Below are 27,987 nucleotides of genomic sequence, written 5' to 3'. Positions count from 1 at the left end.
GTGGCGGTGTTTAGCAAACACAAGGCTGCAGAACTGCCTCCTCATAGACCTTGGGATTGTGCTATAGATCTTTTTTCGGGCACTACACCCCCTAGGGGGCGGGTATACCCTCTTTCTCAACCTGAACATCAGGCAATGGAGGCTTATATAACGGAGGCACTAGAAGCCGGATTCATCCGGCCGTCTACCTCTCCAGCTTCCGCTGGCTTTTTCTTTGTTGAGAAAAAGGACGGGGGTTTGCGCCCCTGTATTGATTATCGGGGGCTAAATGCCATTACTGTGAAGTACCCGCACCCCTTGCCTCTTATCACGTCGGCCCTCGAACAGGTTTCCGGTGCTACCATCTTTACTAAACTGGACCTTAGGAGCGCATATAACCTGATTCGCGTTAGGGAAGGGGATGAGTGGAAGACCGCCTTTAGCACCGCCCTCGGCCATTATGAGTACCTGGTCATGCCTTTTGGCCTGGCGAATGCACCTTCCGTATTCCAGGCTTTTGTTAATGAAGTACTCAGAGAACTAATTAATCGCTCAGTATTAGTGTATCTGGATGATATCCTGATCTTTTCTCGGTCCCGTGAGGAGCATATTGGACATGTCAGGGAGGTGTTGCAAAAGCTGGCAGCACATAAGCTGTACGTGAAAGGGGAGAAGTGCCAGTTCCATGTGCACTCTGTGGATTTCCTGGGGTACATCCTAACACCCAACGGGGTCACGATGGATCCACAGAAGGTCTCGGCAGTTCTGTCATGGCCCCAGCCAAAGACAGTAAAGGACCTGCAACGGTTCCTAGGTTTTGCGAATTTCTATAGGCGCTTCATAAGGAACTTCAGTTCCGTTGCAGCCCCGTTGACTGCTCTGTTAAAAGGAGCCCCTAGGCGCCTGACCTGGACTCCTGAGGCGAGTCAGGCCTTTGAAGACCTAAAGAAGCGTTTTACTTCTGCCCCAATCCTGAAGCACCCTGATCCCAAACTGCCCTTTATTGTGGAGGTTGATGCATCTGAGGCCAGGGTAGGGGCAGTGCTCTCACAGCGCCAGGGAAGTCCCCTGAAGCTCTATCCATGTGCGTATTTCTCACACAAGATGTCGCCTACTGAACAGAATTATGATGTAGGAAACAGGGAGCTCTTAGCCATAAAGATGGCCTTAGAAGAGTGGAGACATTGGTTAGAGGGGGCTACGCACCCATTCTTAGTGTTAACTGATCACCGGAACCTGGAGTATCTGCAGAAGGCAAAGAGGCTCAATTCCAGACAGGCGCGGTGGGCCATGTTCTTCACCAGGTTCCGTTTCACGGTGACCTATCGTCCTGGCTCCAAGAACGGCAAGGCCGATGCCCTGTCCCGTTTGTTCGAGGTATCGCCTCAGCTCTCCCCACCAGACACCATCTTGTCCCCGACGCAGTTTGTGGCTCCTATCCGTTGGGCTTTATTGGACGATATCCAAGCAGCCCAACGTCAAGAACCCGGTCCCAACGAGCAGCCCCAAGACAAAGAATACGTCCCGTCCACTGTTCGGTCCGAGCTCCTACACTGGGCCCATGATGGTCCAAGTACAGGACACCCAGGGGTCAACCGAACCTTGAAGCTTCTCGCTGAACGCTTCTGGTGGCCATCCATGAAACAGGACGTACGAGACTTCGTCCTTGCCTGCACCACATGTGCCCAGGCCAAGGTCCCACGGCAGCTGCCAGCAGGGCTTTTAGAGCCACTCCCGATTCCCAACCGTCCATGGTCCCATATAGCGGTGGACTTCCTTACTGATCTTCCGTGTTCCGATGGAAACACCACCATATTGGTCGTCATAGATCGCTTTTCCAAGGCCTGTCGACTGATTCCTCTGAAAGGTCTACCTACAGCCCTGGAGACCGCGGAACTGCTGTTCCAACATGTCTTCCGGCTGTATGGCCTGCCAGAGGATGTCGTCTCGGACAGGGGACCCCAGTTCACCTCAAGAGTCTGGAAGGCCTTCTTTGCCCGCTTAGGAGTCTCAGTCAGCCTCTCCTCTGGTTACCATCCACAGTCTAATGGGCAAGTGGAACGCCTCAACCAGGAGGTTGGACGTTACCTGCGGAGTTACTGTGCTCAGAATCAAGCGGATTGGAGCAGATACCTCCCCTGGGCAGAGTACGCCCAGAACTCCCTGGTCCATTCGTCCACAAACTTAACTCCTTTCCAGTGTGTGCTCGGTTACCAGCCTCCGCTGTTCCCGTGGACGATGGAGACCAGTGGGTTGCCAGCTGTGGACGACTGGTACAAGAAGAGTGAGTCGGTGTGGGAATCCGCACATGTCCGTCTCCAGGAGGTGGTATCCCACCAAAAGGAGAAGGCCGACAAAAGGCGTAGGACTGTATTGTACCAGCCAGGGCAGAGAGTATGGTTGTCCACCCAGGATCTCAAACTGCATTTGCCCTCGAGGAAGCTTGCCCCCCGTTTCATCGGCCCCTTCAAGATCCTGAAGAGGATCAACCCGGTTTCTTACCGTCTTCAGTTGCCCTCGCATTATCGTATCTGTCCCACGTTTCATGTTTCGCGCCTCAAGCCCCATTGTGTTTCCGCCCTGCAGAGCCCAGCAGTTGCTCCACCTCCACCGTTGGATGTGGATGGTTCTCCTGCCTACTCCGTCAGGGCCCTCCTGGACTCCAAACGGAGACGGGGTACGCTGTACTATCTGGTCGACTGGGAGGGCTATGGGCCGGAGGAGCAGTCTTGGGTACCAGCACGGGACATCTTGGACCCAGCTCTTATTGAGGACTTCCATGAGTGTCATCCAGATCGGCCTGCTCCGCGACGGCGGGGGCGACCGCCTACCCGCCGGCGTTCTGCGGCTGGAGCCGCCCCTGGAGGGGGGGGTACTGTCACATCCCACGGGGTCACTGCCCCTCCTGGTCAGAGGCGGCGCCACTCAGTGCCGCTAGCTAACGCTCACCTATCACCTCACAGTCTCGTAGGACATGGAGGTATAAAAGGAGCCAGCGGAGCAGAACTAGTCGCGGATTCTTAATCAGCAGTTCTCTTGTGCTTCGTTGGCGATTGGTAGTCTCTTGTTCCCTCAGTTTGTTTTCTAGGTGTGCATGTTCCAGTCCCGAGTGCCCGTCCCGTCAGTTCCTGCCTCTTGTTCTTCAGTCCTGGTCCATCGTTCCTGTCCGGTATTTCGTCACGTCTCAGGGTTGCGGTCAGACTCACAGATTAGCGTTTCACTGTTCACCGTAGTTCCAACACCGTGTGTGTTTCCTGGTCTCGTGTTTCTTGTTTCACTTCCACCGAGTGTCTTACAATACTCACCGTACACGTCTAACCTCACACTGCACGTGAAGTCATTATATATTTCGTCTGTGTTTGGACGTAATAGCAACGCGCGTCCGTGTCGGACTCCCGTCCGGACGCTACACTGAGCAAGATAAGAGATTATCTACAGTTAAAGTTACCTGTGAGAGTAAATATAACAGTATCTGCAACAATCTCAATGCAGATTGTTATGGATACTTTGACTCGCTGTTGTACATTTACTCTTTAATCCACCATTTACGTAGAACAAGAGGATTTCATATCTGTATTTACATGTGTCTTCCCCCCTTGATTGCCTTCTTCTGGCTTATTGCGGTTAGCTGCTGCCGATGATGACAAACTGTTGTCTGTTGAAAATAAATATAATTTTATGTTAATAGTATGGTTTGTATTTTGAAAAATTATGCAAATATACTACAGCAAAAGTACTTAAAATTAATAGATATCAGTGCTGAATAGGTCATCTCCAAAAATCTCTATTCAAAATAAAATCAAAGTTTTTCAGAGGGAATAAAGAGGACTAATAATACCTGTGAAGGAGGTAGTAGCATCACTTTCTTTTTGGAAATCTATTGGTTTTTCCATGCTGTCGCTCCTTTTCCTCAGTACAGTGGGTCTCAAGCCAACATCTCCATCTTCACTCATTATGAAAGATGAGGAAGTGCAGCCCTGTTCACTGTGGGAAAAGACAGGTAAGGTGGAGTCCTTGTGCTGTAGACCTACTCATTGTACAAACATGTCAAATTGTTGATACTTCCGACCTTGATTCTCCTTGTCTAATAAGCAGTTGGTGAAGATGAGACGCTGGTCGGGCTCCTCCTCTCAACTACGAAAAGAACCAAGAGGACCAGCTTTGCTTCAGGCGCGGGAGCAGAGCCACGTGCTCACACTACAAGACAAAGCCTGAACGCACACCTCATTCCTCAGGATCTACAGTAACTTTTCTTCGCTCACAGCAGTTATTACAATAAAACTAACGCATCGCACGTGCCATGGCCATGGGATGGCATGATGGGCGATGTGCGCAACGAATTTACTCAGTCAAGCGGAACAACGGCGTTCAGCTACGTCATTGAGAGAAATTTATAAGAAATTAATTCAACATTTCTTTCTTCACTGTATAGGCAATTGCATCAAAGAGGCTCCGGCACAAAATGTAGACACTAAGCGAACCTTGTAACAGTAAAATGTCTCACTTATCAAACAAAGGTCCGGAAGGACCGATCATCACTGTGGCGGGCAGTTCGACACCACGCAGCATCAGATAAGCAACAAATTGGGAGATTTTAAAATTTTTACACACACACGATTTTAAATTGTTTTGTTTGCTAACAAGACAGCCGAATGCTACTGAAATGGGAATCAGTAATCAAATATTACGCTTTAATAATTCAAATACATACCCCCGGTTCAGTACAGCGTTCGAAAGAGCACCTGGGCTGGGCTGGGGGAGAGGGGGGAAATCTCGTCATCATCGCGTCATCCCCTTGCGCGCGGTGCCTTTGTGTTGTTTCATTTATTTATTTGTTAATGTGCCTCGTGTGATATCAGTGCATTTTGGTTTGTTAGTGCTCGGAGTTCCTATTAAAACGCACAGTAACATAAAAAATCAGGTTTCTCTGCGCTCTTTGCAAAAATTTACTAGACCCCATGGAGAACCAGGAAACAAAATTAAAGTTGATGTTACATTTATTTATCAAATGCTTCTCTCAAAGCCACTTCCAACGAACTCCGTGTAGTGTTACCAGCCCACACACACCTTATTCACCAAGGTGACTTACACTGCTAGGTACACTGCTTACACTGGGTCACTCATCCATACAGCAGTGTAACACACACTCTCTCTGTCGCTCACACTATGGGTGAAGCTGAACAGCTTGTCTTTGGAATGTGGGAGGAAACCAGAGAACCCGTTGGAAACCCACGGGGAGAAAACGCAAACTCCACACACTGAGCGGGGACTTGAACCCATGTTCTCTTACACCGCCCAAGCGCCGTGCGACAACAGCACTACTCCCTTAGTATCTCGAGTAGACCGTGCGATAGGTGAAATTGGAGCATCCCTGGTACCGATGTTGCGCACCCCAGTAAAACAGACACGTAGAAGGTACAGCTCAGCTCACCTGAGTGTAGTTATTCAGTCGCAGTCCCCTGGCACACTGGGCACTATATTCGTCTCAGAGTAACACATTTACATTTACATTTGCATTTACCATACGCTTCGACATTCATTGCACGAGTAGATGCGTAAAACGCAGGACAGACGAATCTGGGGATGATGATCATAAAATGACGGTGCATGGACATTTACACACCGTAGATGAGCTTGAGAGATCTTGGGCGAAGTTAAATCCTCCGAAAAGCAAATAATATGCTGATAATTTGCATCCGAGGGACAGATGAAATCATGTCTTTTTGGATGCAGATCTACTGCCGCTTTCTTTCTTTTGAAAGTATAATCCAGCGCTGGTGCCCCCTCCCCTGGGCTGTGGGTGTGGACGTGGGTTCGAATCTGGCTCTCTCTGTGTATATATTTACATGTATTCATTTAGCTGACACTTTTCTTACGGTTGTTAAGATGCTTTTAATTATTTGTCCATTAGAGCTGTGCTTTCTCCGTGGTGTATAACCACGTTTGAGGGATTTCTGGAGTAATAATGTGCAACTTTCAGTCAGTGTTCAACTCGTAGTAGCGACGTCGATGTAACACTATTGCTTTTTTCATGTCGGTTATACTTATTTTTCACTAACATCTGGACATTTTTTTCAGGGGGGGCGGGGTTATGATGAACGATGAATTATTCTCTGGACTGAGGTGGGATTTTTTTTTCATCCATCCATCCATCATCATGTCACTTCAACCTCCCAAATCTGCTTAAGCACCGAAGCTTGGAGGCACCAGGCACCGGTTCCCGGAGGCACTGCGACACCGGGCCGATGCGTGGAGTGACGAGATACCATGTTTCTACTGTGTGTGTTCTAGAAAATGGAGGCGTCGCTATGCCACTTCCTCTTTGTTAGCCCAGCCCTTTACCACAGTAAAGAGAAGTTGCACTTTTCGGAGAAACTGCTCTCACAACAGCCAGGGAACGCCGTGGCGCAGGGAGCCGCTTGAGCGGGGCCGAAACCAGGAGGAAATCTGATTTATTCGAACATGTCTTTTTTTCGGTATAAAGGCAAATCATGAAGCGAAGCGAGCTAAACATCGGTCGAGGCGTCAGGAATCTCAGTGGGCGTGTCCATGTGGGCGTGTCACTGGGCGTGTCTATGTGGGCGTATTTATTTTCGCGTGTCAGTGGGCGTGTCCACATTTTCCGCCTTATAAAAGGGCTTGCGGTGGTTTTCGTTCTTCTTAGGGCTGAACTCCGCGCAACGTGAAGGTGAGTTTCATCGCGAAGGGTGAAAACGTTTAACTTCATGACAAGGATGTGTAGCGATTTATTGTGTATTAATACTATGTTTGTTACAACACTGTATTCTTCCTACTTTTTCATGACAAACGAAGGTTTAAAGTTCCGACACTTACTGACATGACAATATGAATGATATCGCTTGTCGTTTTCGTCTGTACGGAATATAATTAAGCGTATTTATTGCAACTGTGAAAGTACTAAACTTGAGCGCATTTATAACAACTTCATGTAAGATTTTTACCTAAGTTTCACTAAGAGCCGCATTAAGGAGGGCAGCTCTAAATTCTGCATGTCTGGACTTGGAGACCTCGGGATCCCGGTGTCATATTTGGATGTGTGGATTTGGAACGGTTTCCTTTTGCAAGCTTTCAAATATTGGTTGTAATACAGAATATCCACGCAAAAAATACATTTGCTGTTTTTCTTTGCTCTTAGTCTTGCTGTTGGGGTAGCAGGTGGTTAGGTTAGCCACCTGTGGACTTGAAGGACACAGGTTCAAGTCCCACCTGCTGTTGTAGCACATGATGCATGTATACTGATAATAGTGAAACTTTATGTAGTAGATCAAGAGAAAGGTATTTCTGAAAGACATGTTCTGAGATTTTTCATTAATGTTCAGAGGGATTCAGCAGTTCTGAGTGAAAGGGAGCTCACTCCTTCAGCAAAGTACTTATCCTTAATTGCCCCCAGAAATTACAGCACTGTATAAATGGGTAAAGTATTGTCAGTTTACCAGTGATAGTTGAGGGAAGTGTCAGTGTAATAAATTATATTGCAAGTGGCTTTGGACAAAGACATCTCCATAAACTAATACATGTACATGGATACCATAACATTACTGTAGTGCCTGCTAATTTTGAACTGTTTCAGCAGGAGAGCCACTGGTCTCCATTCATTCCTTGTAGCCATGATTGAAGATGGAGATGGATGCATCTCTCCTATCCCTCCAAGGAAGAGGACGGACAGCATGAGGTTGCCTCCAAATTTAGTAAAATGCAGTACTATTTGTACAGTGTCCACAGGTATCATTGCACTTTGTTTTATTCCTCACCCCTTACATAGTTTGGTACAACTTCTTGCAGCTATTTTTCTATCTCTGTGAAAGAGAAACTTGTGTGTGCTTCATGTAGGTAATAGTGTCACTTTTACTGACATAAACAAGTAACCACTTGCCACAAAGGTACTGCACATCAGCAGTTATGACATTACACAAAGATTTGTGTAGGTGTGTTTTTAAATGCAGTTCCCTTTTAAACATCAGGAATATCACCGGCAGTAACTAACCACGATGAAAGACCAACGGTCCAGAGCCAAACGCATCATGGGAAGAAACTAAACACGCCAAACACTTGGAGTAACTGATCGCTGTGTGGGACGTTTTCATTGGAGTGCCGGTAACGCACATACTGATGTACTAAAGCTGGTGCTCCAGTGTGGGTTCAAGGACACTGGGATCATGAACCCCTTGGCGGCTTTGCAATCTAGAAGGAAAGGTGAGGACCTGGAGGCACAGTGCTGGACTGAATACCTATCAGGTGCTACTGGTCAGGACCTGTAGGACCTCAAGTCATAGTTCTGGGGAGGGAAAGCTATTCTGGGGCTGCTGGCTTCTTTCATGACTTCTATACTATTTCTGTAAATGTACTGCCTATATAAAATGTGACTTTCTTTTGAAGTTAAAGGTTTCCACATACTGTTTTGATTAAATACTTATTTACTATTCTCCAACTGTGTAATATAATTGTACATATTTTTAGCTGTATTTTCCCCACTTGTTTTATATTGTAAGTATTTTAAGACCTGTGTTCTGCTGCTGTAAATTTCCCTTGTGGGATTAAAGTCTATTTAATCAGTGTTTCTTGTGCATAAATGTGTTGGTTTTTCAGTGAACTTAATTGGACATGAATGTGTTTCATCAAGAATACATGTTTAGGAATTGTCACAATCCTGAACAGAATATTAAAGTATATTACAAATTTAAATGTTCTTGGAATCATGGTGGTTCACTGTTATCCATCAGTTTTATAGGTGATATCTGTGGGAAAATTATAAAAGTAGATGTTAACTTTTTGGGGGGGGCTTGAAGGCCGTAAACATATCTACTTTTCCTTAGTCTAATTTCTAAGTTAGTAATATTTGGGTATTTGACATCAAAGTGTTATTGCAAACTCATCAGATTATCTTACTTTATGTATGCTGTGATAATTAGTAATCTGTAGTCTCAAGTGTGGAAAGCAATAAATGTAAGGAGGTGGGGACATCTGTGCCAATTGTATGAATGTGTCATATTGGTACAAGTAGGTTAAGCTCCCATAACAGTTGGCATATAAAATGCCATAAGGACATCTGTTCATGCCAGAAAAGTTAAAGTAACTCATTAACTCTTGAGACCCGCTTTCTTGTGTGGTGGTGTTGAAGCAGTTGTGATCAGTAGCTCACAACTTGAATGAATTCATCTCAAACTGAAGTCCTAAGATGAACATCTAACTTCTTCCTCTGGTACCACAGCCAGGTTGTTCCCAGTCACCTTCCTCAACCAATTAAACACACCTGCAACATTCCTTACATTGGAAAGCTTCAGAAATTCTTTGTGGATGCCTAGGTCTAAAGTGCTGTTGATTCAACAGGCACTTTGTGTGCAAGTCACAATTTGCCCTGCTGTGATTTCTGGCATGTCTCCATTGGTTGACATAACCAGAAAAAAGTTCTTCAGAGGAGTACCTGTGGGGGAAGTTCAGTGACCCATATTATTGGAGTAGGAGTCTTGAGCTTAAGGTGGGAATCTCTCAGCAGCTACTGGGGAGGGGAGATGAGCAGGAATGCTTTAGCAAGTCAAACACAACTCATACTGTAGTGTTCTGTATTTTGAGAAGGCTGATGACAGAGGCTTGAAGATCAGGGAGGGTGGTATTGCAGCAATCAAGGGGAACTATCACCACAGTTTGTACCAGAACATGGGTAGAGTATGGTGTGAGGTGGTGGCAGATTCTGCAAATATGGAAGAGAAGGGGTCCTGGAGATCAGGTTGTGCTGAGACAAGCAAAGGTTTAAATTATAGGTGGATGAGCTGAAAGACCAGCAGGGATATGGAGGATTTCAGTCTGCTGGAGGTTGAGCTGAAGGTGGTGATCAACCATCCAGGGGAAGATGCGAGAGAGGTACAGCGATGCACGAAGACATGTGTGTGTCAGCTGGGGGAAAGAGGAAGAGTGTGTATTGTCTATATAGGAGTGGAGGCCTTCCTCCAGTGCAGCTTTACAGGGTTGTGCTTCCTACACAGACAGTTACTCACTCCTTACTCATGCCTGCAAAGAACCAGGATTTGAATACTCCTCATACAGTGAAAATGACCTTTCTCAATGAGGAGTACTCAATTCTACCTCATTGTATGAGGAGTATTCAAATCCTGGTTCTTTGCAGGCATAACACCAAATAGTAGAATTCCAGTGCAAATGAAACCAGCTTGCACTAATACACCTCTCTTTGGTTCTCTCCGCCTGGGGGCTCGATGTAGGAAAAGACTTCATGTAGAAAAGGTGCCTTGGCATAGGAGCTTGAGGCGTTGCCTTGCAACTGAAAGACATGGGTTCTAATACCCACCACTGCTGGAATACCCTTGAGCAAGGTACTTTCTCCAGTAAAGGCGCCCTAATCCTTTCTGCTCTGGCATGACGGGACAGGCTGAACATTAAGGATTTTTCACCTGTACACCTGGTGTGTGAGCAGCTTGTTGCCTTGTCCCAGAGCCATGACAGCACACACCCCATTCCTCCAGCACTGCAATGTGAAACCCTGACAAAGAGAATGGAGTCGCGTAACTGTATCCATAGAACTTGTGCCCCCTGTTGGCAGCTTTTTGTTTGCGTTCACATTTTTTACATAACCTGTATTTACATTTACATTTGTTCATTTGACAGCTGTTTTTGGACACTTTTCCCCGAAGTGATGTACAGTTCACAATGTGTGGTTTAATATCCCATCGGAGCTGCACTGATTGAAACTGTACAACAGTGGCTGTTTGGGAACACAGTTCATTATTCTAGTTTTCTTGATCTGGTTTATTGTGTCGTTGCTTTATTTTCAAACCCATTGCATTTCAGTTGTGTTTCCTGTATACTACCTGCACATCTCTCCTACATTGCATAATTACATGCATAATGGAAAAACATTTTTGAAAAACTTTAAGTGAACAGAGTAGTCACCACAAAGACAATTAATACACTGAGAAAATAAGCAGGACACTGTCACAACATACAATTGTTTTTTTTTTTCCCAATTGTGGAGATATCTAGTCCTGACAGCACCTCATACATTCCCTAGACCTCAGCAAGAATACCATGCTTTTCTACCCCTGCTTGTCTGGTGAGCTAAACTCAAAAGCCAGTCAGTTCTTGGTTATGTACCCAGTGCGGTGGAATAAACTTCCTCTGAACTTTTGAATCCATTCCAGCACTCCAGAAGGGTCTCAAACCCATCACATTTGATAATCATTATTGTTATCTGTTCAAATGTCACTTCTATAGGAGCTACTGGAGGGATGTGAACCAGCACCATGGTGTTGTCAGACACTCGTGTCAATAATTCTGTGCGTCTTAAGCTCTTCTGAAAAGCACTTTGTTGTGGGTTGCTCCGGACAAAAGCGTTTGCGAAATTAACAAATGTATATCACCACACTGTGGAATTTATACAGAAATGAAATTTTGAAAGGGAAGCTGCATTACAACTAACCTAATATTAATAATTACTGAGAATAAATGTACATTGTGCATAAAAGGCTTCTCTTCAACCCTGACTGTCACACTCATCCTATAAGCATATACAATGTTCATCACTTTCTGACTGTTCTTAACTTTATCTGCAGTTTGTTCTCTACATTAACAATTTGCCTTCTCCGGCGGGTGTCATCAGAACCTCCAAAATGTAGCACCAGCAATGAACTGGAGATATTGCAGAAGGAAACTTTGTTGTGCTTCATTTTCACCATGGAATTCCATAGTAGTAGGAGGCACCAGATCTTCAACATTTATGTCAGAATCTGACGTAATACCACATCTGAATTCACTTTCCTGTTTTTCTCTTTACTGTTTTCTTCATCCTTACTGCTGTGAACAGCCACTGCTGACAATTTATTTCCTGTTTAAAAGGACCAACCATTTACATACAATTTGAAGCTTGTATTATATTGTTCCAATCCATGTGCTCTGTAGCATCAATTTATGTTGCAAACATACACGAAGCAATATAACAAGGGACCAAATACAAAACTATAAATGTCTATGGTTCCAGACTTCTCAAAGGGAGGAGGGAGTGCAGTGATATCTGTAGGGATGGAGGGAGCGATACAGTCATTGAAGTTTATCCATCGAAAGTGCAAACTTTCTTCTCTTAAGGCTCACACAGCTCTCTTGTTCTCACTCATTGTCATATGACAGAAAACACTGAAAAAACGCGGTCTTCCTGCTGAAAGGAAGGCGGAGCGACGCTCAAAGAGAGTCGCCCCGCCTTTCGGACGTCCGTGTGTTATATATTGAGCAGGCGAGGGTGAAAGCGATAGGGGCAACGCGTTGCTTGCCCTTGGGTCGCTTTTGGTAGGTTTTATCGCTGGATGACGCCGTACCAGCAAATTCTTCCAATGAACGGTGAGTTAAGGTCTCATTTCCACGTCTATTCTTCGTTTAGCGAACCGTTTCCTAAAAAACCACATTATTATTATTATTATTATTATTTTTTTTTTTTTATAAAGCGCTCTTCTCACGCGGTGACACACACGAAAGCACAAGGACTGTGTAAATCCTGAACAGTAAAGAACGACAGACGAGTAAAAACTGCACGCAGTTTGTTTATTTACACATGATCTTCAACGTTCAAGGATCCAAAACAAAACTTCTTTCGAACTCATTTTCTCTACCGTCCGATCTCTCTGTGCTCCGTAACGTTTTCGCTTTCGTTATGTGTGTAATAGAAGTAAAACGGTGCGATAGTCTGTGGCGCATGTGTGTAGTTACTCGATTGTGCTGGTGGTAAAAAAAAGCGCTACTGGACCGAACCGGATCGTCCAGTAGCGCTTTTTTTTTATTAAATTTATTATTTTTTAAATTTATTATTTTTTATTTTTTTTATTATTATTTGTATTAAGCGCTTAAGCTGCTTAATACACAGTTTTTCTATCCGGTCCGTAGCTGCGTCTCCGCCTCTCTTGTCGCCGTACTTTTTGCCCATTTCTGTCATGTGATGTGACTAATGATGAAATTATGTCGTCATTTTACAATAATAAATGAGTGAATATCCGCAAATTCATAGTGCCTTCTAGTTCGGTTTTAGCAAACAGAAGCGCTTCTGACGATAGTTGTCCGCACCATCTCAAGCGCTCTGTAATGTTGAGCAGCTGAATAAACTTGTTAAACCAGAAGAATCGCGGGTCTCGGAGTCTCAACTCAAGTCTTAAACGCGTGGCGCGTCTGACCGGATTCTTTTGCTCAGGGTGTACCACGGTAAGGAGGGTAAATCCTGGAAAGTGACAGAAGTCCAATGGTATCCTGTGATACACACCCTATACGTATTTTAGTCCCAGGCAGGCAGATGGACTTGAAACACACCCAGTGCGCAGGGGTGTTTCACATGGAAATCTTTTACAAGCATTTCAGTGTTTAGCAGTTTGTATTGAAACAATTATGTGAAAGTCAATTTTTTTTTTTCCCCTCTTTCAGAATGAAGGCAACAATTTCTTTTTTCTCAATATCTCTTGATTATGAATGAGGAAAGAAGCCCTGTGAAAGAAGCCTTTCCCCTTAAGAGGAGAAAGAGTCTGGATTCTGGACGGCCAAGATTAAGCAATGACTGTATCCATCCCTCGATCTCCACAGGTATCACCTGCACTTTCCTCTCTTTGTTACACTCTGCGTCTAGGAGAAGTCTGGAAGCACAGATTATGTTTAGTGTCTTATGTTGCTTTGTTACTTTGTAACAAACATGCTACAGTGCACACGGTTTGGAACAATAATACAAATTTTAATTTTATGTAAAATGTTTTTCAACAGCAGCTGTTCACAGCAGTAAGGATGACAGTCAAGAGAAAAAGAGGAAAGTGAATTCAGATGTGGTACCATTGATTTTGTCAGAAATGCTGAAGATTTGGTGCCACTTCCAATCATGGAACCTCATGACGACAACGAAGCACAACAAAGCCTCCAGGATCTGTACTTCTCCAGAATCGGGAGAGGGGCAGGGAAGATTGACAGACCCCTCTCACCCGGGCCACGGCTTTATTGAACGTCTCCCATTCAGCAGGCGCTTCAGATCGCTGTGCCGAAACAACCAGATACAAAAAATGGTTTCTTTCCCCATGCTGTTACGTCCATGAATAGCTGATATTATTGCACAAAAAAATCCCTCTCACTTATTCCCTTCCTTGTCATTTTTGAGCCCTCCTCATTTATTCCATCCCATGTTATTTTCCAGTAGTGTCAATGCACCTTTGCACAGGTTGTATGTCTTGTTTACTCTCAGCTATGAGCCGTTGTAAACTGAAACCCAATTGCTTGTGTGTGTGTCCATATTGGCCCAAATAAATTGGATTCTAAGTGCAAGAGCGATGATTCAAAGTGTACGGTGGTGGTAATAAAGAATAAGCTATGACCCAACTGAAAGTGTTGTTTTTAATCACAAAATGAAAGAACTTAAGAAGAAAAACTGAAGCTTTAACAACAAAGGAGGGAAAAGAAGAGAAGAACTCGATTCATTTTCCAAATTCTAAATTGTTTCCTCCACCGATTGTCGTGCAGCTCTGCAGCATAAAGACGGTTGAAGACCAATTATTCTGGATGGGTGACAGTTAAGGAGCTCCTCGCCAGGTTCTTCTTATTCCACTTCTTGTCACTGCTAAATTATTTAATTTGTAATTATGAAGGAAACATGGCAGTGCATCTGCACCTTAATGTACCAACCCTAAATGTTGCACGTTGTTTATGTAGCTTTCACGAGAAGGAAGGAGGCTTTTTGTTTAATGCTCCTGACAGGGGTATCCGCAGAACTACAGTACCAGTGTCACTTGTTATTTTCAGTTCCTTAGATGTCTGGGGTCACAAACCCCAAACTGTATGGCAGATAGTATTGATGGCAACTTTTCTGCCCTCTTTTTCTTTTCAGTGTGCATTAGTCCCAGAGTGGAGGAGTTGACACGTGAGCAGTAGAGGACGTGAACAATGACAGGAAGCTAAGATCTCACCAAGTTATCTACCGCAGCTGAACCGGAGAAGATCGGAGAGGATCACCATTGCAGGACCAAGACCTGAACACCCTTCGCTGGTACTCTGGCAGTAACTCATTGTGTGCCTCCTTTTACTCATCGCCTTTGTTCTCCAATTGGATAGGAGATGGGCGGTCTCTCCCTGACAGTGACGACCAGTTAACTTTGCTGTTCTGCTATTACGTTTCGCTCGCAGCCAATCATGTTCTCCAATTGGATAGGAGATGGGCGGTCTCTCCCTGACAGTGACGACCAGTTAACTTTGCTGTTCTGCTATTACGTTTCGCTCGCAGCCAATCATGTTCTCCAATTGGATAGGAGATGGGCGGTCTCTCCCTGACAGTGACGACCAGTTAACTTTGCTGTTCTGCTATTACGTTTCGCTCGCAGCCAATAATGTTCTGCTATTGGATAGGAGATGGGCGGTCTCTCCCTGATACTGACTTCCGCTTGCTGTGTTATGCTATTGAATTTTCACGCCCATCTACCAAACACGTTCCGCGCAGTAAATAACCCGGAGCGCTCAGATGTGCGCGCTAGCTTTTTGTAGGAGTCCAGTGTTGGAGTGAGGAAGACGATAATATGTTGAAGCAGATTCTTCAAATAAAAGGTAAGTTTAACGCTTTATTTACGGTTAAGCAGACACTTCAGAAGCCATAGAACTCAGTAAGTTAGTGGTCGGTTAACTTACCGACCGTCGGGTACCGTAAGTTACCCGACCGACGACGACGGTCGGTAAAAAAAAAGTACGCGGCGGCGAAGAGCGAGGCGGACACGCGCTGACTGTGACTGTGCTCCAGATCGAATAGAATTAATATCATCATGCGCTCCTTCGCCGAGTTTCCTTCAGGATCCAAATCAAAACGGCACATGACATTTTCATTTGTTTCCAACGCCGGGAGTTCTCTACCGATGTCTGTGCTCCATAAGTTTTTGCACTCCATCCCCCATGGCATGATGATTTGTAATCATTATAATAAATGAAGCGGTATACTGTGGGAGCGCAGCCCTCACTGCACTCACTCAGCTCTCGTGGGGCGACTCCTGTACATCGGAGGCGCAACGGTTCACCGGGCTTTCCGACTAACAGCGCTTAGGAGGTGACCGGAAGTAAAGCTCACTGCTGAAGGAAACTTGGCGCATCGGAGCGCGAGCAATCTTTGCTACTTTCCTGAGCGCCATTACCAAATCATTGTGATTGTGCGCTGGTTAAAGCGCTATTCTGTTTCCAATAGTATTACTAGTATTAGCAATATTGAACCGAACCGAACCGAACCGGACCGGCGACTCTGTTCTTTGAGTACAGGTGTGACGTGAAGGTAGATAGTCGCCTGTCGTTCTTCACCGTTCTGCTAAGGATAAAAAGTTCTCCAGCGCTTTCATGTGAATGTTTAGCAGCTGGATTAATTTACGTGTTTAAAATCATAATTTCGGGAGTCAGAAGTGTTAGACGCGTAGCGCGTCCGAGCGGATCGTGATTTTCAGCACAACTTCAAATCAGTACGACGGCAGTACAGAGTAATTACCGGTGCTGGAAACAGAGGGCGCACCACAGTAAGTAGGGTATATAATCCTGTAGGAAATTTTCTCTCACACACACACACACACACACACTCTAAACGTATTTTAGTCCTAGATGGACCTGAAACACATCCAGTGTACAGATGTTTCACATGGAAATCGGTTACCAGTACTGAAATATTTAGCAGTTGGTGTTAAAACAATTGTATATCAGTCATATTACTATTTTCCCCCTCTTTCAGAAGGAAGACACTCAATTTCTCCGCATCTCACAACAATGAGTGAGGAAAAGAGCACTGTTAGCATTAAGAGGAGAAACAGTCTGGATTCTGGACAGCCAAACTTCAGCGATCATAACACTCCCGCCATCTCCCCAGGTATCAGTGCACTTTCCTCACTTTGTCACAGTCCATTTTTTTGAGGAATTTGTGACCGTAGAGGTTTTATATTTGGTCTCTTATATTGCTTTGTTGTAACAAATTGGTGCTACAGAGCACATGGTTTGGAATAATAAAAGTTTGTATTATATTGTATGTAAAACCACACCCATTCAGACCCTCTCTCCACGAATCAATTAACACCTCCAGTAACCCCCACCTTCCCCCCTCCTGCACCTTTGATCTGTGAAGAGGAGGTGCGTCGGGTCTTTGTCAAACAGAAGACAAGGAAAGCACCAGGCCCAGACGGTGTCTCACCGGCCTGCCTAAAAACCTGTGCTGACCAGCTGGCCCCTATCTTCACAAAGATCTTCAACAGATCACTGGAGCTGTGCGAAGCTCCTTCCTGCTTCAAACGCTCCATCATCATCCCCATCCTGAAGAAACCCAAAATCACAGGACTGAATGACTACAGACCTGTTGCCCCGATGTCTGTGGTCATGAAGTCACTTGAAAGACTGGTGTTGGACTACCTGAAGGACATCACTGGACCCCCTGCAGTTTGCTTACCGAGCAAACAGGTCTGTGGATGATGCAGTCAACATGGGACTGCACTACATTCTGCAACATCTGGACAAACCAGGGACTTATGCGAGAATCCTGTTCGTGGACTTCAGCTCAGCCTTCAACACCATCATCCCACACCTCCTCCTGTCCAAATTAATCCAACTCTCTGTGCCCACCTCCATCTGTCGGTGGATCACCAACTTTCTGACAATTGTGACAGACCCCTCTCACCTGGGCTACAGCTTTTTTGAACTTCTCCAGTCCAGCAGACACTTGAGATCACTGTGCCAAAACAACCACATACAAAAAGTTTCTTTCCCCATGCTGTTATGTCCATGAATAGCTGATAGTATTGCACAAAAAAATCCTCTCTCTTACGCATTCCCTTCTTCATTATTTATTTGATCCCTCATCATTATTTATTCCATCCTGTTATTTGCCAGTAGCATCAGCACATCTTTGCACTGGTTGTATGTCTGTTTATATGTGTGTACCTGTCTTGTTTACTCTACACTATGAGCCATTGTGAACTGAAACCAAATTCCTTGTACGTGTCCATATTTGCCCAAATAAATCGGATCCTGATTGTAAGAGTTATGATACAAATTGTATTGTGGTGGTAATAGAGTATAAGCTGTGACCCAACTAAAAGTGTTGTTTCTAATGACAAAATTAAAGAACTTGGAGGCTTTTCTCAATAGTTTTTTGGTGCAATCATAGCGTCTGAAAAGGGGGTACGGTCTCCCAGCTCATGGTACAAAACGTACAATTTACTATCAATTTACATGATTATTCCACACCATAGTGCGCCGGCGGACCAATGAGCGCGGGCCGCTAGAGGGCGCTCCGACGAACGGCGAGCACCACTTATGCGCTGGAGCAGAAGGTCGCTCTTACCTACGCGTGAGATGTGTGTGTCCGTCAGTGCTGTCTTAGTTGTTTTTTTTTTCATTTTTTTAAAAAAAGTGTTTCAGTCTTCCACAGCGGAGTGTATGCGTCCCATATTATGTTCCGCTTGCACGAAGAACCGAACAGACCGAGACGGGTTTTGACTCTGGCGCTTGGATTCTCCTCCCGTGTGGTTTTTGTTCCACATCAACTATTGAAATGTTTACACAAAAGGTGTAAAAAAAGAAAAGCTATTTCTTCCACACAAGGAGTCGCCGACGCAGGAACCATCGCTGCGGGTGTGTCACAGGTTTCCCGCGCGAGTCTCGCGAGCGCTCCGTCTCACGTGCGCGCGGCGCCGCCTCTTGAGCTGACAGGCACTTCGCTCCGTCACCTTGACGCGTTAAGCGGTACAGCTGGACCCCACAAACGTCCGAACAACTTCATTCTCGGACTGTTGGCACAGGCGAGTTTTTCTGCGTAGACTAAGTAGAGCAAAGGAGCGCGCGCAGAGCATCACGCGGGGTCGCTCGTCAGAGGACTTGTGACGTCATAATAATATATTAGTAAGATATTATTTGTGCGGACTGCACATATTTAGCACTGGGAGTAAGGGTGCAAAACCAAGAAGAAAAACTGAAGCTTTAACAACAAAGGAGGGAAAAGAAGAGAAGAACTCGATTCATTTTCCAAATTCTAAAATTGTTTCCTCCACCGATTGTCGTGCAGCTCTGCAGCATAAAGACGGTTGAAGACCAATTATTCTGTCATTCCGAAGCTTCACAGCTTCTTGCAGTAGGATGGGTGACAGTTAAGGAGCTCCTCGCCAGGTTCTTCTTATTCCACTTCTTGTCACCGCTAAACTGTTTAATTCGTAATTATGAAGGAAACATGGCAGTGCATCTGCACCTTAATGTACCAACCCTGAATGTTGCACGTTGTTTATGTAGCTTTCACGAGAAGGAAGGAGGCTTTTTGTTTAATGCTCCTGACAGGGGTATCCGCAGAACTACAGTACCAGTGTCACTTGTTATTTTCAGTTCCTTAGATGTCTGGGGTCACAAACCCCAAACTGTATGGCAGATAGTATTGATGGCAACTTTTCTGCCCTCTTTTTCTTTTCAGTGTGCATTAGTCCCAGAGTGGGGGAGTTGACACGTGAGCAGTAGAGGACGTGAACAATGACAGGAAGCTAAGATCTCACCAAGTTATCTACCGCAACTGAACCGGAGAAGATCGGAGAGGATCACCATGGCAGAACCGGGACCTGAACACCCTTCGCTGGCACTCCGTGGTCTCCCGTCCGAATCAGATTGTTTTGGGAGCATGGCGACACCCTACTTTGAGGGGGCAGCAGTCGTGGATATGTGTGTAAAAACTGAACCTGATGACAAGGACATTTCCCACCCTGACTATTGTACCGAGGTTCAGGGCTTCGGTGCTGAAGAGATGCACTCAGGGCTACATCTGGATTCCGACAAAATTAAAACGGAGATCGTACTGGTCAAAATAATGGACGACAATGCTGATCTACAGCTTCGCAGCACCACTGAGGTGTTTCGCCCTCCGTTAGAGCATTCCGGCTCTTCTACTTTTCCGTTACTCGGACAATATCCAGCAGAGACGGGTGCAGTTAAAATAGAGCAACGCTCTTCCTCACAAAAATCTTTGTGCACCGAGAAGGAATTTAATGAAGCTGCTCATTATGGGCTAAAGGAAGAGTGTGCGGATTTGCAGGTGCCTCCTTTAAGGTCTTTTTCCAAACACTGGAAAGCAGAGGCAGATGAAGTAAAGGAGCATTCTCGGTTAGAAGGATCATCCAGTACAGAGAGAACAGTTAATGAAGTTGTAGATGACCTCTTGCAGAATAATTCTGTGGAACTAGAGAGCAGTTTAATTATTGCAGATGATATTGTAGCAAAACGTGCTTTGGAAGCACCTATGGGACCTGTCACTGCTGGTCTAACCAACAAGGCCAGGAAGGAGCCATGTAGTGGCAGTGTTACCCATAAAGCTCAGCAATGGCAGTGTCTTCAGTGCAGAAAGGTATATAAAAATTTGTCATACCTGGAAAATCCTTTAAAGGTTGGATTGTGCGATAAATATTGTTGCAAGCAGTGTGGAGTAAGTTTTTCTCAAAACTGTTGCTTAAAACAGCACCAGCTTATTCATTCTAGGCAGAAACCATATAAATGTAGTCAGTGTGGGAAAATGTTTTCCCGTCAAAGTGCCTTAAAACTCCACCACGATTTCCATGCTGGCAAGAAGCCATTCGCGAGCGGAAGCCGTGGAGACGTGGAAAAAGGGGTGAAACGCAAGAGAGTTGCTCATAGTTTGAAATTAAAACTAGAGGTGCTAAAGCGCCTCGAATGCGGTGAAAGACAAAAAGACACAGCTATTGCTTTAGGTTTATCAAAATCTACAGTGAACTCGATTTATGTGTCAAGAGAACAAATCAAAGCGAGAGCCCAAAATGTGCTTGGTGGCGATAAGCTTACAAAAATTACACGTGGGAGACATGAAATCTACGAAAAGCTTGAAAGACTTTTGGTGCAGTGGATAGACTCGCACAGCGATCGCGGCATTCCTTTGACCACTATTTTAATTCAAGAGAAGGCCCGGACACTTTTTGTCGACCTCAAGAATAAGGCACTGAAGGAGGGAGATGAGACCGTGAGCAAGATTAAATTCAAAGGGAGTCACGGGTGGTTTGAAAGATTTAAAAAGAGAGCGATGCTGCATAACGTGAAAATTCGAGGGGATGCGTCAGCTGACAGCGAGTACGCAACAACCTTCCCCACGGAGCTTCAGCAAATCATCGAGGAGGGCAACTACACCAGCAAACAAATATTTAACGTGGACGAAACGGGCCTATTTTGGAAACGGATGCCGACACGTTCTGTAATTTCTAAAATTGAAGCACAGCAAAGAGGGCACAAGGCATCCAAAGATCGGCTCACGCTCCTGCTTGGGGGGAACCTGGAGGGTGACGTCAAGCTGAAGCCCCTCCTCGTCTACCATTCCGAAACCCCTCGAGCGTTGAAAGGTGTTGTGAAGCACACTTTACCTGTTATTTGGCGGTCCAATAGAAAGGCCTGGGTCACTTGTGATTTGTTCATGGATTATATAAAAAATTATTTTTGCCCCTTTGTCCGAGAATATTGTGCAAAAAATAGCCTAGACAACAAGGCTATTCTTGTGCTCGACAATGCCCCCGGCCACCCTTTTCACATTGAGGATTACGGTAATATTCACGTGGTATTTTTGCCTCCCAACACCACATTTTTCCTCCAACCCATGGATCAAGGTGTACTCAACACTTTCAAGGCATATTATGTGCAACTAGTTATGGAACATATTGTGAGCCGGGCTGATGCGAACGTAACTGCAATGGACATTTGGAGGAATTTCACTATTAAGCAGGCTATTGAAACGATTTTTACAGCTTGGTCCATGATTTCCAAACACACCATGAACTCTGCTTGGAAAAACTTATGTCCAAAATATGTTCACGGTTTCAAAGGATTTGAAGATGATCTAAAATGTGTTCGTAAGGAAATCGTCCTGCTGGCAATGAAAGCAGGTTTTGAAGATGTCGATGATGAAAACGTTTCCGAACTTCTGGCATCACATAATGAGATTCTTTCAAACGAGGAGTTATTGCAACTCGACGAAGAACGCCTAAAAGAAGAGAGATCAGATGACGGCGGTGATGGAAATGATGACGATGATGATGACGATGAACCAAAGGTTTGGGATGTGAAATCACTCAGGATGCTTTTCCAACATCATGATGCAATGTTGCAAGTTATTGATGAATACGAGACTGATATGGAACGAGGTTTCAAAGTAAAAATGATGCTAATGCAAAGTATTGAACCATATAAAAATCTATATGAAGAGAGAAGAAAGCAGGCAAAACAATCAAGTGTTACTGGTTTTTTGAAGTCGAGAGAAAAAACAGCTGCTGCACAAGAAGTGTTGCCGTCTACATCTGGATACATTTGTCCATCCGATAAAGCAGTTGAAGAAGAAATGGATACAGATGACTAATTCCTGATTATCCCATTTTGGTCAGTTGTGTTCAGTCACCCTCACCACCAGCACCACAGTCTCCTTTTTCTCACGCTTCCTCCTCCACCTAAGACCATGGCCTCCCCTCTCCTAACATCTCCCCCTTGCCTAAGCCAGTTGACATGCACTGTTACGGTAAGTTGACTATAATTTTTATATTTTTTTTCCCGATACAATAAATAATTTCATCATGCCAAATTCTTTGCTTGTGCCATCAGGGATTTAGTCTTATTTCTGGGTGAACTTGAAATGTCATGGTAACAAATTGGAATCTTCCCCCGACTGCAGTAATTGTGTGTATTATCCAAATTTTCAATTTAAAGGCTGCTTTCAGGAACAAATAAAGTATGAATGACAAGAGATGAGTGTATACACAGTGTCATTTTTGTGGTTTCCTGGACACCGAGTACAAGTAGATATGTGGAATTTGGGCCACTTACTACAGCAGTGAGCCCCTAAGAAGTAGGAAGTATAGTAGTTAAAACAGTTTACTAGCAATCAAAAGACTGCAAAAAAAAAAAAAAAAAACTGTATAAATATTTGTAAATTGGGGGGTGCGGTGGCGCAGTGGGTTGGACCACAGTCCTGCTCTCCAGTAAGTCTGGGGTTCGAGTCCCGCTTGGGGTGCCTTGCGGCGGACTGGCGTCCCGTCCTGGGTGTGTCCCCCCCCCCTCCGGCCTTATGCCCTGTGTTACTGGGTAGGCTCTGGTTCCCCGTGACCCTGTATGGGACAAGCGGTTCTGAAAATGTGTGTGTGTGTGTGTGTATATATTTGTAAATTGCATCTGAGAAAAGCATCAGGTGAACAGTTAAGGTAAATGTTAATTTCGACCTCTCCATTCTTTATTCCCTCGTTCTGTTAAGATCCTATCCATCTTTTCAGTATAGTGTTCTGCATAAGTGCTGCCTCCTCTACTCAGGGATTAATACACACTGAGGACAGAAGAGAAAGGGGAAGAGGAATCACCATTTGGTATATAGGTTGGGGTACGTGATAAAGTTGCTCAGAATAACACTGGTAGTGAATAATGCCACTCAGCAAGCTGCAGTGGTGTTTTAAACTTCTGCCACTGCATTTGTTTCTTGTCAACAAGGGCTTCCTTCTTGCAACCATTCCTAACAACATGTTAGTGTGGCGGTACCTTCTGATGATGGACTCAGAGACTTGGTGACCCCAAGATGACACAAGGTATTACAGTTCTCTGTTTTAACATCTGAAACCTGGACAATATACACTTATTGCTTAATATACTGTATAAAATTAATCCATTTCATAAAGTGGTGCAGATATCAAAATTTAGGATACTGAAAACCGATTTCACATCATTTTAAATAGGAAAAATAATAATGCTTTTCCAGCCCACCTAAAAACCCCAAACAACTTTCTCCCCCAACTTGAACATGGTAGAACGCCTACAGAACTATCAACCCATGATATCAGTAGAACATGAAGCACATTTACATTTGTTTTTTAACCAATGCCTTTCTTCAAAAGATACATACATCTCAGAAAATATAAAAGTGTATTACACGAGTTACCTTTGCTGCCTTGCTTCAAAACCATGCTTTCAAAGCCCAGGACACTTTTCTGTTTGCACTGAAAACTCCAGACCCAGTTTTACTGCTGCGAGGTAATTTCCACTTTTCTTTTTAATCGATCAGTTCTATGCAAGATGAGCAATGAACCAAGCGGAGATGTACTACAACTGCAATCATTCAATTAAATAGCACGTCCAATATAGGTGACCGGCACACCTGTGGAAGTTTGTATGCTTCTCATAATGCCCCACTCTCTTAAAGCAACACTCACATTGTTGAGCTACAACTTTAAACATTTTTTGGACATGCTTTGGATAAATTTTGCTGTACTGATGTTTTTGTTCTGCATACTGCAAAAGATGTAATTTTATTTGGGAAAAATATTATTTTTTAAAGGCTACAGAAGTAGTGATTCTGCCATCAAGATTTACCCCATACTGTTCTTTACACAGGGGGTAAGAGTCAAAAAAGTTACAGATCATATGAGTCATATTTACAGAAATTCATTTTACTTTGGAAACTTCCCAATCATGTAACACCTTGCACTTTCATTCTTTGATATGTGAACTGTAGAATGTATTTTGGATGTACATTTTATTTTTATTTATGTGAACTGGCTCTGTTACAATTTTATATCTGCAAACAGTGGTATTTTGTTTATATTACTATTCAAAACATTACAGTTTTGGAAAAAAAAAAACAAATGTAAAAACAAATGTACATTTCATTTTGTACACATTTAATTGTTCATTAAAGATAATGCTGTTATGTAACATCTACAATGTTTATAAATTTTATTATATGGACACACTTGCATAGCGGGGGGCTCCTCGGCGCCTTGTGGGTTGCTTTGAAAAGTTTTTGCTAAATAAATACATTTTATCAGTAAACTAAGAAGATTTCTCACAACAATGAACAGACTGGTGGCGTCTTAAGTCATACACATCGGAAAACCTTTTGGAATTTTTTGTTGAGACCTATAGGATGTATTGAACAGAACTTGTTCTAGAACTTATGTAATTTTGGGACGGGACAAAGACTACAAGTCTGTTCACATTGTGTTTGATGTGACTTCATTATTTTATCTGGCACACAATTTCTTAACAAAGAGCAGACTGCTCGAGTGAATTGTTCATCACTTCAATACATTCCAGAAGAAAATAGCTAAACATAATACTGTATTTCCTTGTAAAGTTCTTATTTTCGTGAACATGTTTATGAGTTTATGAAAATAAGTTAGTGACAACTGTTTGTATGACTTGCCATCAAAATGGGCAATAGTAATCCCGTGGGCTGCAGGTAGTGCGGTGGTTTGAGGCGCAACCACCTTTGAGCCCCCTAGATCCAAGTTTAAAGTCCACCTCCTGCTGTTGTACCCTTGAGAAAAATAGTTACTGTGAAAAACTCACTTGTCTGAACTGCTTCTCATAAGTGTGTGGTAGTAAAAAAATATATAACTAAAATTGCCCAGTGGTATAAATGGGCAAAGCATTATTGGAAGTGTAACAAGTCAAGTTGCTTTAGGACATCAGTTACATATGGCATCTGTTACAAACTTCATAATATTATAATCAAGTAATAAGTACAAGGAAATATTTTACCAATAACCTCACTACTTCCTGAAATGACGAACAAGATCAAAACATTTTATATTTATTAAGCAATAACACAACACACTGGATATTTAGTGAACTACTCACAATGATTTACAATGTCGCCTGGACCTGGACTGTACCTTGATTCATTCTTAAATATACATTACTTCCTTCGATGGGTTGCCTCATGTTTTTTTAAATACTGCCTCAGAGCAAAACTTTTACTGCAGTGACTACATTTATATGGTTTTTCTGTGGCATGAACACGCTGGTGCTGTTTTAAGGTCTTTCCATGAGAATAGCTTTTTCCACAGTCACTACATTTATACGGTTGTTTTGTAGAATGAACACGCTGGTGTTGTTTTAAGGTACTTCCCTGAGAAAAACTTTTTCCACATTCACTACATTTATATGTTTTTTTACCAGAATGAATAAGCAGATGCTCTTTTAAGTTACCTGCTTGGGAAAAACTCTTCCCACATTCAGTACATTTATATGGTTTCTCACCAGAATGAACACGATTATGGACTTTTAACTCACCAGATCGGGAAAAACTTTTCCCACATTGACTGCAACTATATGGTTTTTCACCAGAATGAACAAGCTGGTGCTGGTTTAAGTTACCTCCATGAGAAAAACTCTTTCCACATTCAGTACATTTATACGGTTTCTCGCCAGAATGGACTCGCTTGTGCTGTTTTAACTGACCTCTGCTGGAAAACCTTTTTCCACATTGATTGCACTGACACACTTTCTCACCCGAATGAAGACGCTGGTGCTGTTTTAAAACACCTGGATGAGAAAAACCTTTTCCACATTGAATAAATTTATATGGTTTCTCACCAGAATCAACACACTGGTGCTGTTTTAAGAGATTTGCTCGGAAAAAACTTCTTCCACAGTCACTGCATTTAAATGGTTTCTCACCAGAATGGATAAGCTGGTGCTGTTTCAAGGTACTTCCATGAGAAAAACTTTTTTCACATTCACTACATTTATATGGTTTCTCACCAGAATGAACACGCTGGTGTTCTTTTAAGTTACCTGCCTGGGAAAAGCTTTTTCCACAGTCACTACATTTGTAAGGTTTTGTGCCAGAATGGACAAGCTGGTGCTGTTTTAAGTTGCCTGCTTGAGAAAAACCTTTTCCACATTCACCACACGTGTACGGTTTCACACCAGAATGTACATAGTGGTGGTGTTTTAAGTGACCTGCTCGGGAAAAACTTTTCCCACATTCACATTTATATGGTTTCTCACTAGAATTAACACACTTGTGCTGTTTTAAGCAACAGTTTTGAGAAAAAGCTGTTCCACACTCTGTGCAACAATATTTATCAAATGATTGAATCTGCAAATTGTTTTTCAGGTATGAGTGACTTTTAAAAACCGTTCTGCATTTAAGACATTGCCATGTTTGGGTTTTATGAGTAACACTCTCATGGTATGACCCTTTACTGGCATTGTCCGTTACACCACAAGCAGCAGGTCCCACGAGATGTTCCAGATCACCCTGTGTCTGGATATCATTTCCTGCAATAATTAAACTGTTATCTAGAGCCATAGAATTCTTCTGTAAAACATCATCTACACCTTCATTAGGTACGGTCTCTGTACTGAACGACGTCTCTGAATACTGCCCCGTCTTAACTTCGTCGGTCTCTGACTTACAGTGTTTGGACAAAGGATGAAGAATGTGCACCTGTAGGTCTGCATGTTCTTTTTTGATTCCATAATGAACATCTTCATCAAATTCCTTCTTCGTACAAGAACGTACCTCAAACTCAGAGTGCTCCTCTACCTTAACTTCCTTTGTCTCCAGTTTAAATTGTGTGGGTAACTGACAAGAAACAGAGTTTAATTCATGCACCTGTAGATCGGCACATTCTTCCTTTAGGCCATAAGGAGCAACTTTGTTAAGTTCTTTCTGGAGAAAAGAAGGTTCCTGGAGCTCAGACTGCTGCTCTACTTTAATGTCACATGTCTCCGACTTACATTGTTGGTATAAAAGACTAGAGTTTAACTGCTCTGATGGAGGCAAGAGCACCTCAGTGGTGCTGCACAGCTGTAGATCCACACTGTCCTCCTTTATTTTCACCATGACAATCTCAGTTTTAATGTGGTCAGTATCCAGATGTGGCTCTGAGCCCATCTCTTCAGCACTGAAGCCCTGTACCTCAGTACAATATTCAGGGTTGGAAGCATCCTGACCACCAGGCTCAGTTTTTACATGCATATCCATGAGTGCTGACCCCTCCGAGTAAGAGCTCACTGTGTTCCCAAAACAGTGCGATTCAGATGGGAGACCATGGAGTGCTTAAGCGTGTTCAGGACCTCGTTCTGCCATCAACACCCACCCCAGTCTCCTCTCCTTGTGCTTAAGACAAACGGAGTTTCAGCTGTTTATTTCAATGTTTACTTCTGCTTCCGCCCATGTGCCATTTCTTCTGTCGCAGGATTAAAATGTTGCCTGTGGGACAG

At 43.8% G+C, this 27,987-nt stretch overlaps 2 protein-coding genes and 2 long non-coding RNA genes across 12 annotated transcripts in view; 2 read left to right on the top strand and 2 right to left on the bottom strand.

Annotated features, from left to right (window-relative positions):
* Window positions 1-27,987, bottom strand: part of LOC108930258 (zinc finger protein 420-like) — a 1,123,701-nt gene that overhangs the window by 1,095,321 nt on the left and 393 nt on the right. The window contains exon 2 of the mRNA XM_029252072.1: window positions 25,732-27,976. Within this exon, the coding sequence (XP_029107905.1) occupies window positions 25,732-27,748 (2,017 nt within the window). The 5' untranslated portion in view covers window positions 27,749-27,976. The remainder of the gene's footprint in view (window positions 1-25,731; window positions 27,977-27,987) is intronic.
* Window positions 3,396-5,733, bottom strand: LOC108930240 (uncharacterized). 4 transcript variants are annotated; one of them, XR_001965821.2, is made up of 3 exons: window positions 5,603-5,733; window positions 3,818-3,963; window positions 3,396-3,634 (listed from the first exon to the last, which is right to left on the bottom strand). It is a non-coding gene; the product is annotated as an uncharacterized LOC108930240 (long non-coding RNA). The 4 variants fall into 4 exon arrangements; XR_001965822.2 differs by lacking the exon at window positions 5,603-5,733 and adding an exon at window positions 5,411-5,438; XR_001965820.2 differs by lacking the exon at window positions 5,603-5,733 and adding an exon at window positions 4,691-4,714.
* LOC108930228 (uncharacterized) lies at window positions 12,206-17,080 on the top strand. 2 transcript variants are annotated; one of them, XR_001965816.2, is made up of 6 exons: window positions 12,206-12,339; window positions 13,408-13,563; window positions 13,738-14,550; window positions 14,846-15,555; window positions 16,709-16,843; window positions 17,054-17,080. It is a non-coding gene; the product is annotated as an uncharacterized LOC108930228 (long non-coding RNA). The 2 variants fall into 2 exon arrangements; XR_003797755.1 differs by having other exon boundaries at window positions 12,208-12,339; window positions 14,846-15,004.
* On the top strand, window positions 18,295-24,554 carry LOC108930209 (tigger transposable element-derived protein 1-like). 5 transcript variants are annotated; one of them, XM_029252049.1, is made up of 4 exons: window positions 18,295-18,597; window positions 19,424-22,507; window positions 23,237-23,359; window positions 23,467-24,554. In XM_029252049.1, the coding sequence occupies exon 2, from the start codon at window positions 19,550-19,552 to the stop codon at window positions 22,349-22,351; it is 2,802 nt and encodes a 933-aa protein (XP_029107882.1). In that variant the 5' UTR covers window positions 18,295-18,597; window positions 19,424-19,549; the 3' UTR covers window positions 22,352-22,507; window positions 23,237-23,359; window positions 23,467-24,554. The 5 variants fall into 5 exon arrangements, with proteins under 5 accessions (XP_029107882.1, XP_029107888.1, XP_029107886.1 ...); XM_029252055.1 differs by having other exon boundaries at window positions 23,237-23,561; window positions 24,035-24,554; XM_029252053.1 differs by lacking the exon at window positions 23,237-23,359.

Source organism: Scleropages formosus, chromosome 1 (assembly GCF_900964775.1).
Source record: "Scleropages formosus chromosome 1, fSclFor1.1, whole genome shotgun sequence".
NCBI lineage: Eukaryota > Metazoa > Chordata > Actinopteri > Osteoglossiformes > Osteoglossidae > Scleropages > Scleropages formosus.
Note: the sequence above shows the minus strand (reverse complement) of the source record. Positions and strands in the feature narration are given on the sequence as shown.

Excerpts from the sequence above, each read along its gene's own strand:
- LOC108930209 (XM_029252053.1), top strand. The coding sequence starts at position 19,550 with ATGGCAGAACCGGGACCTGAACACCCTTCGCTGGCACTCCGTGGTCTC.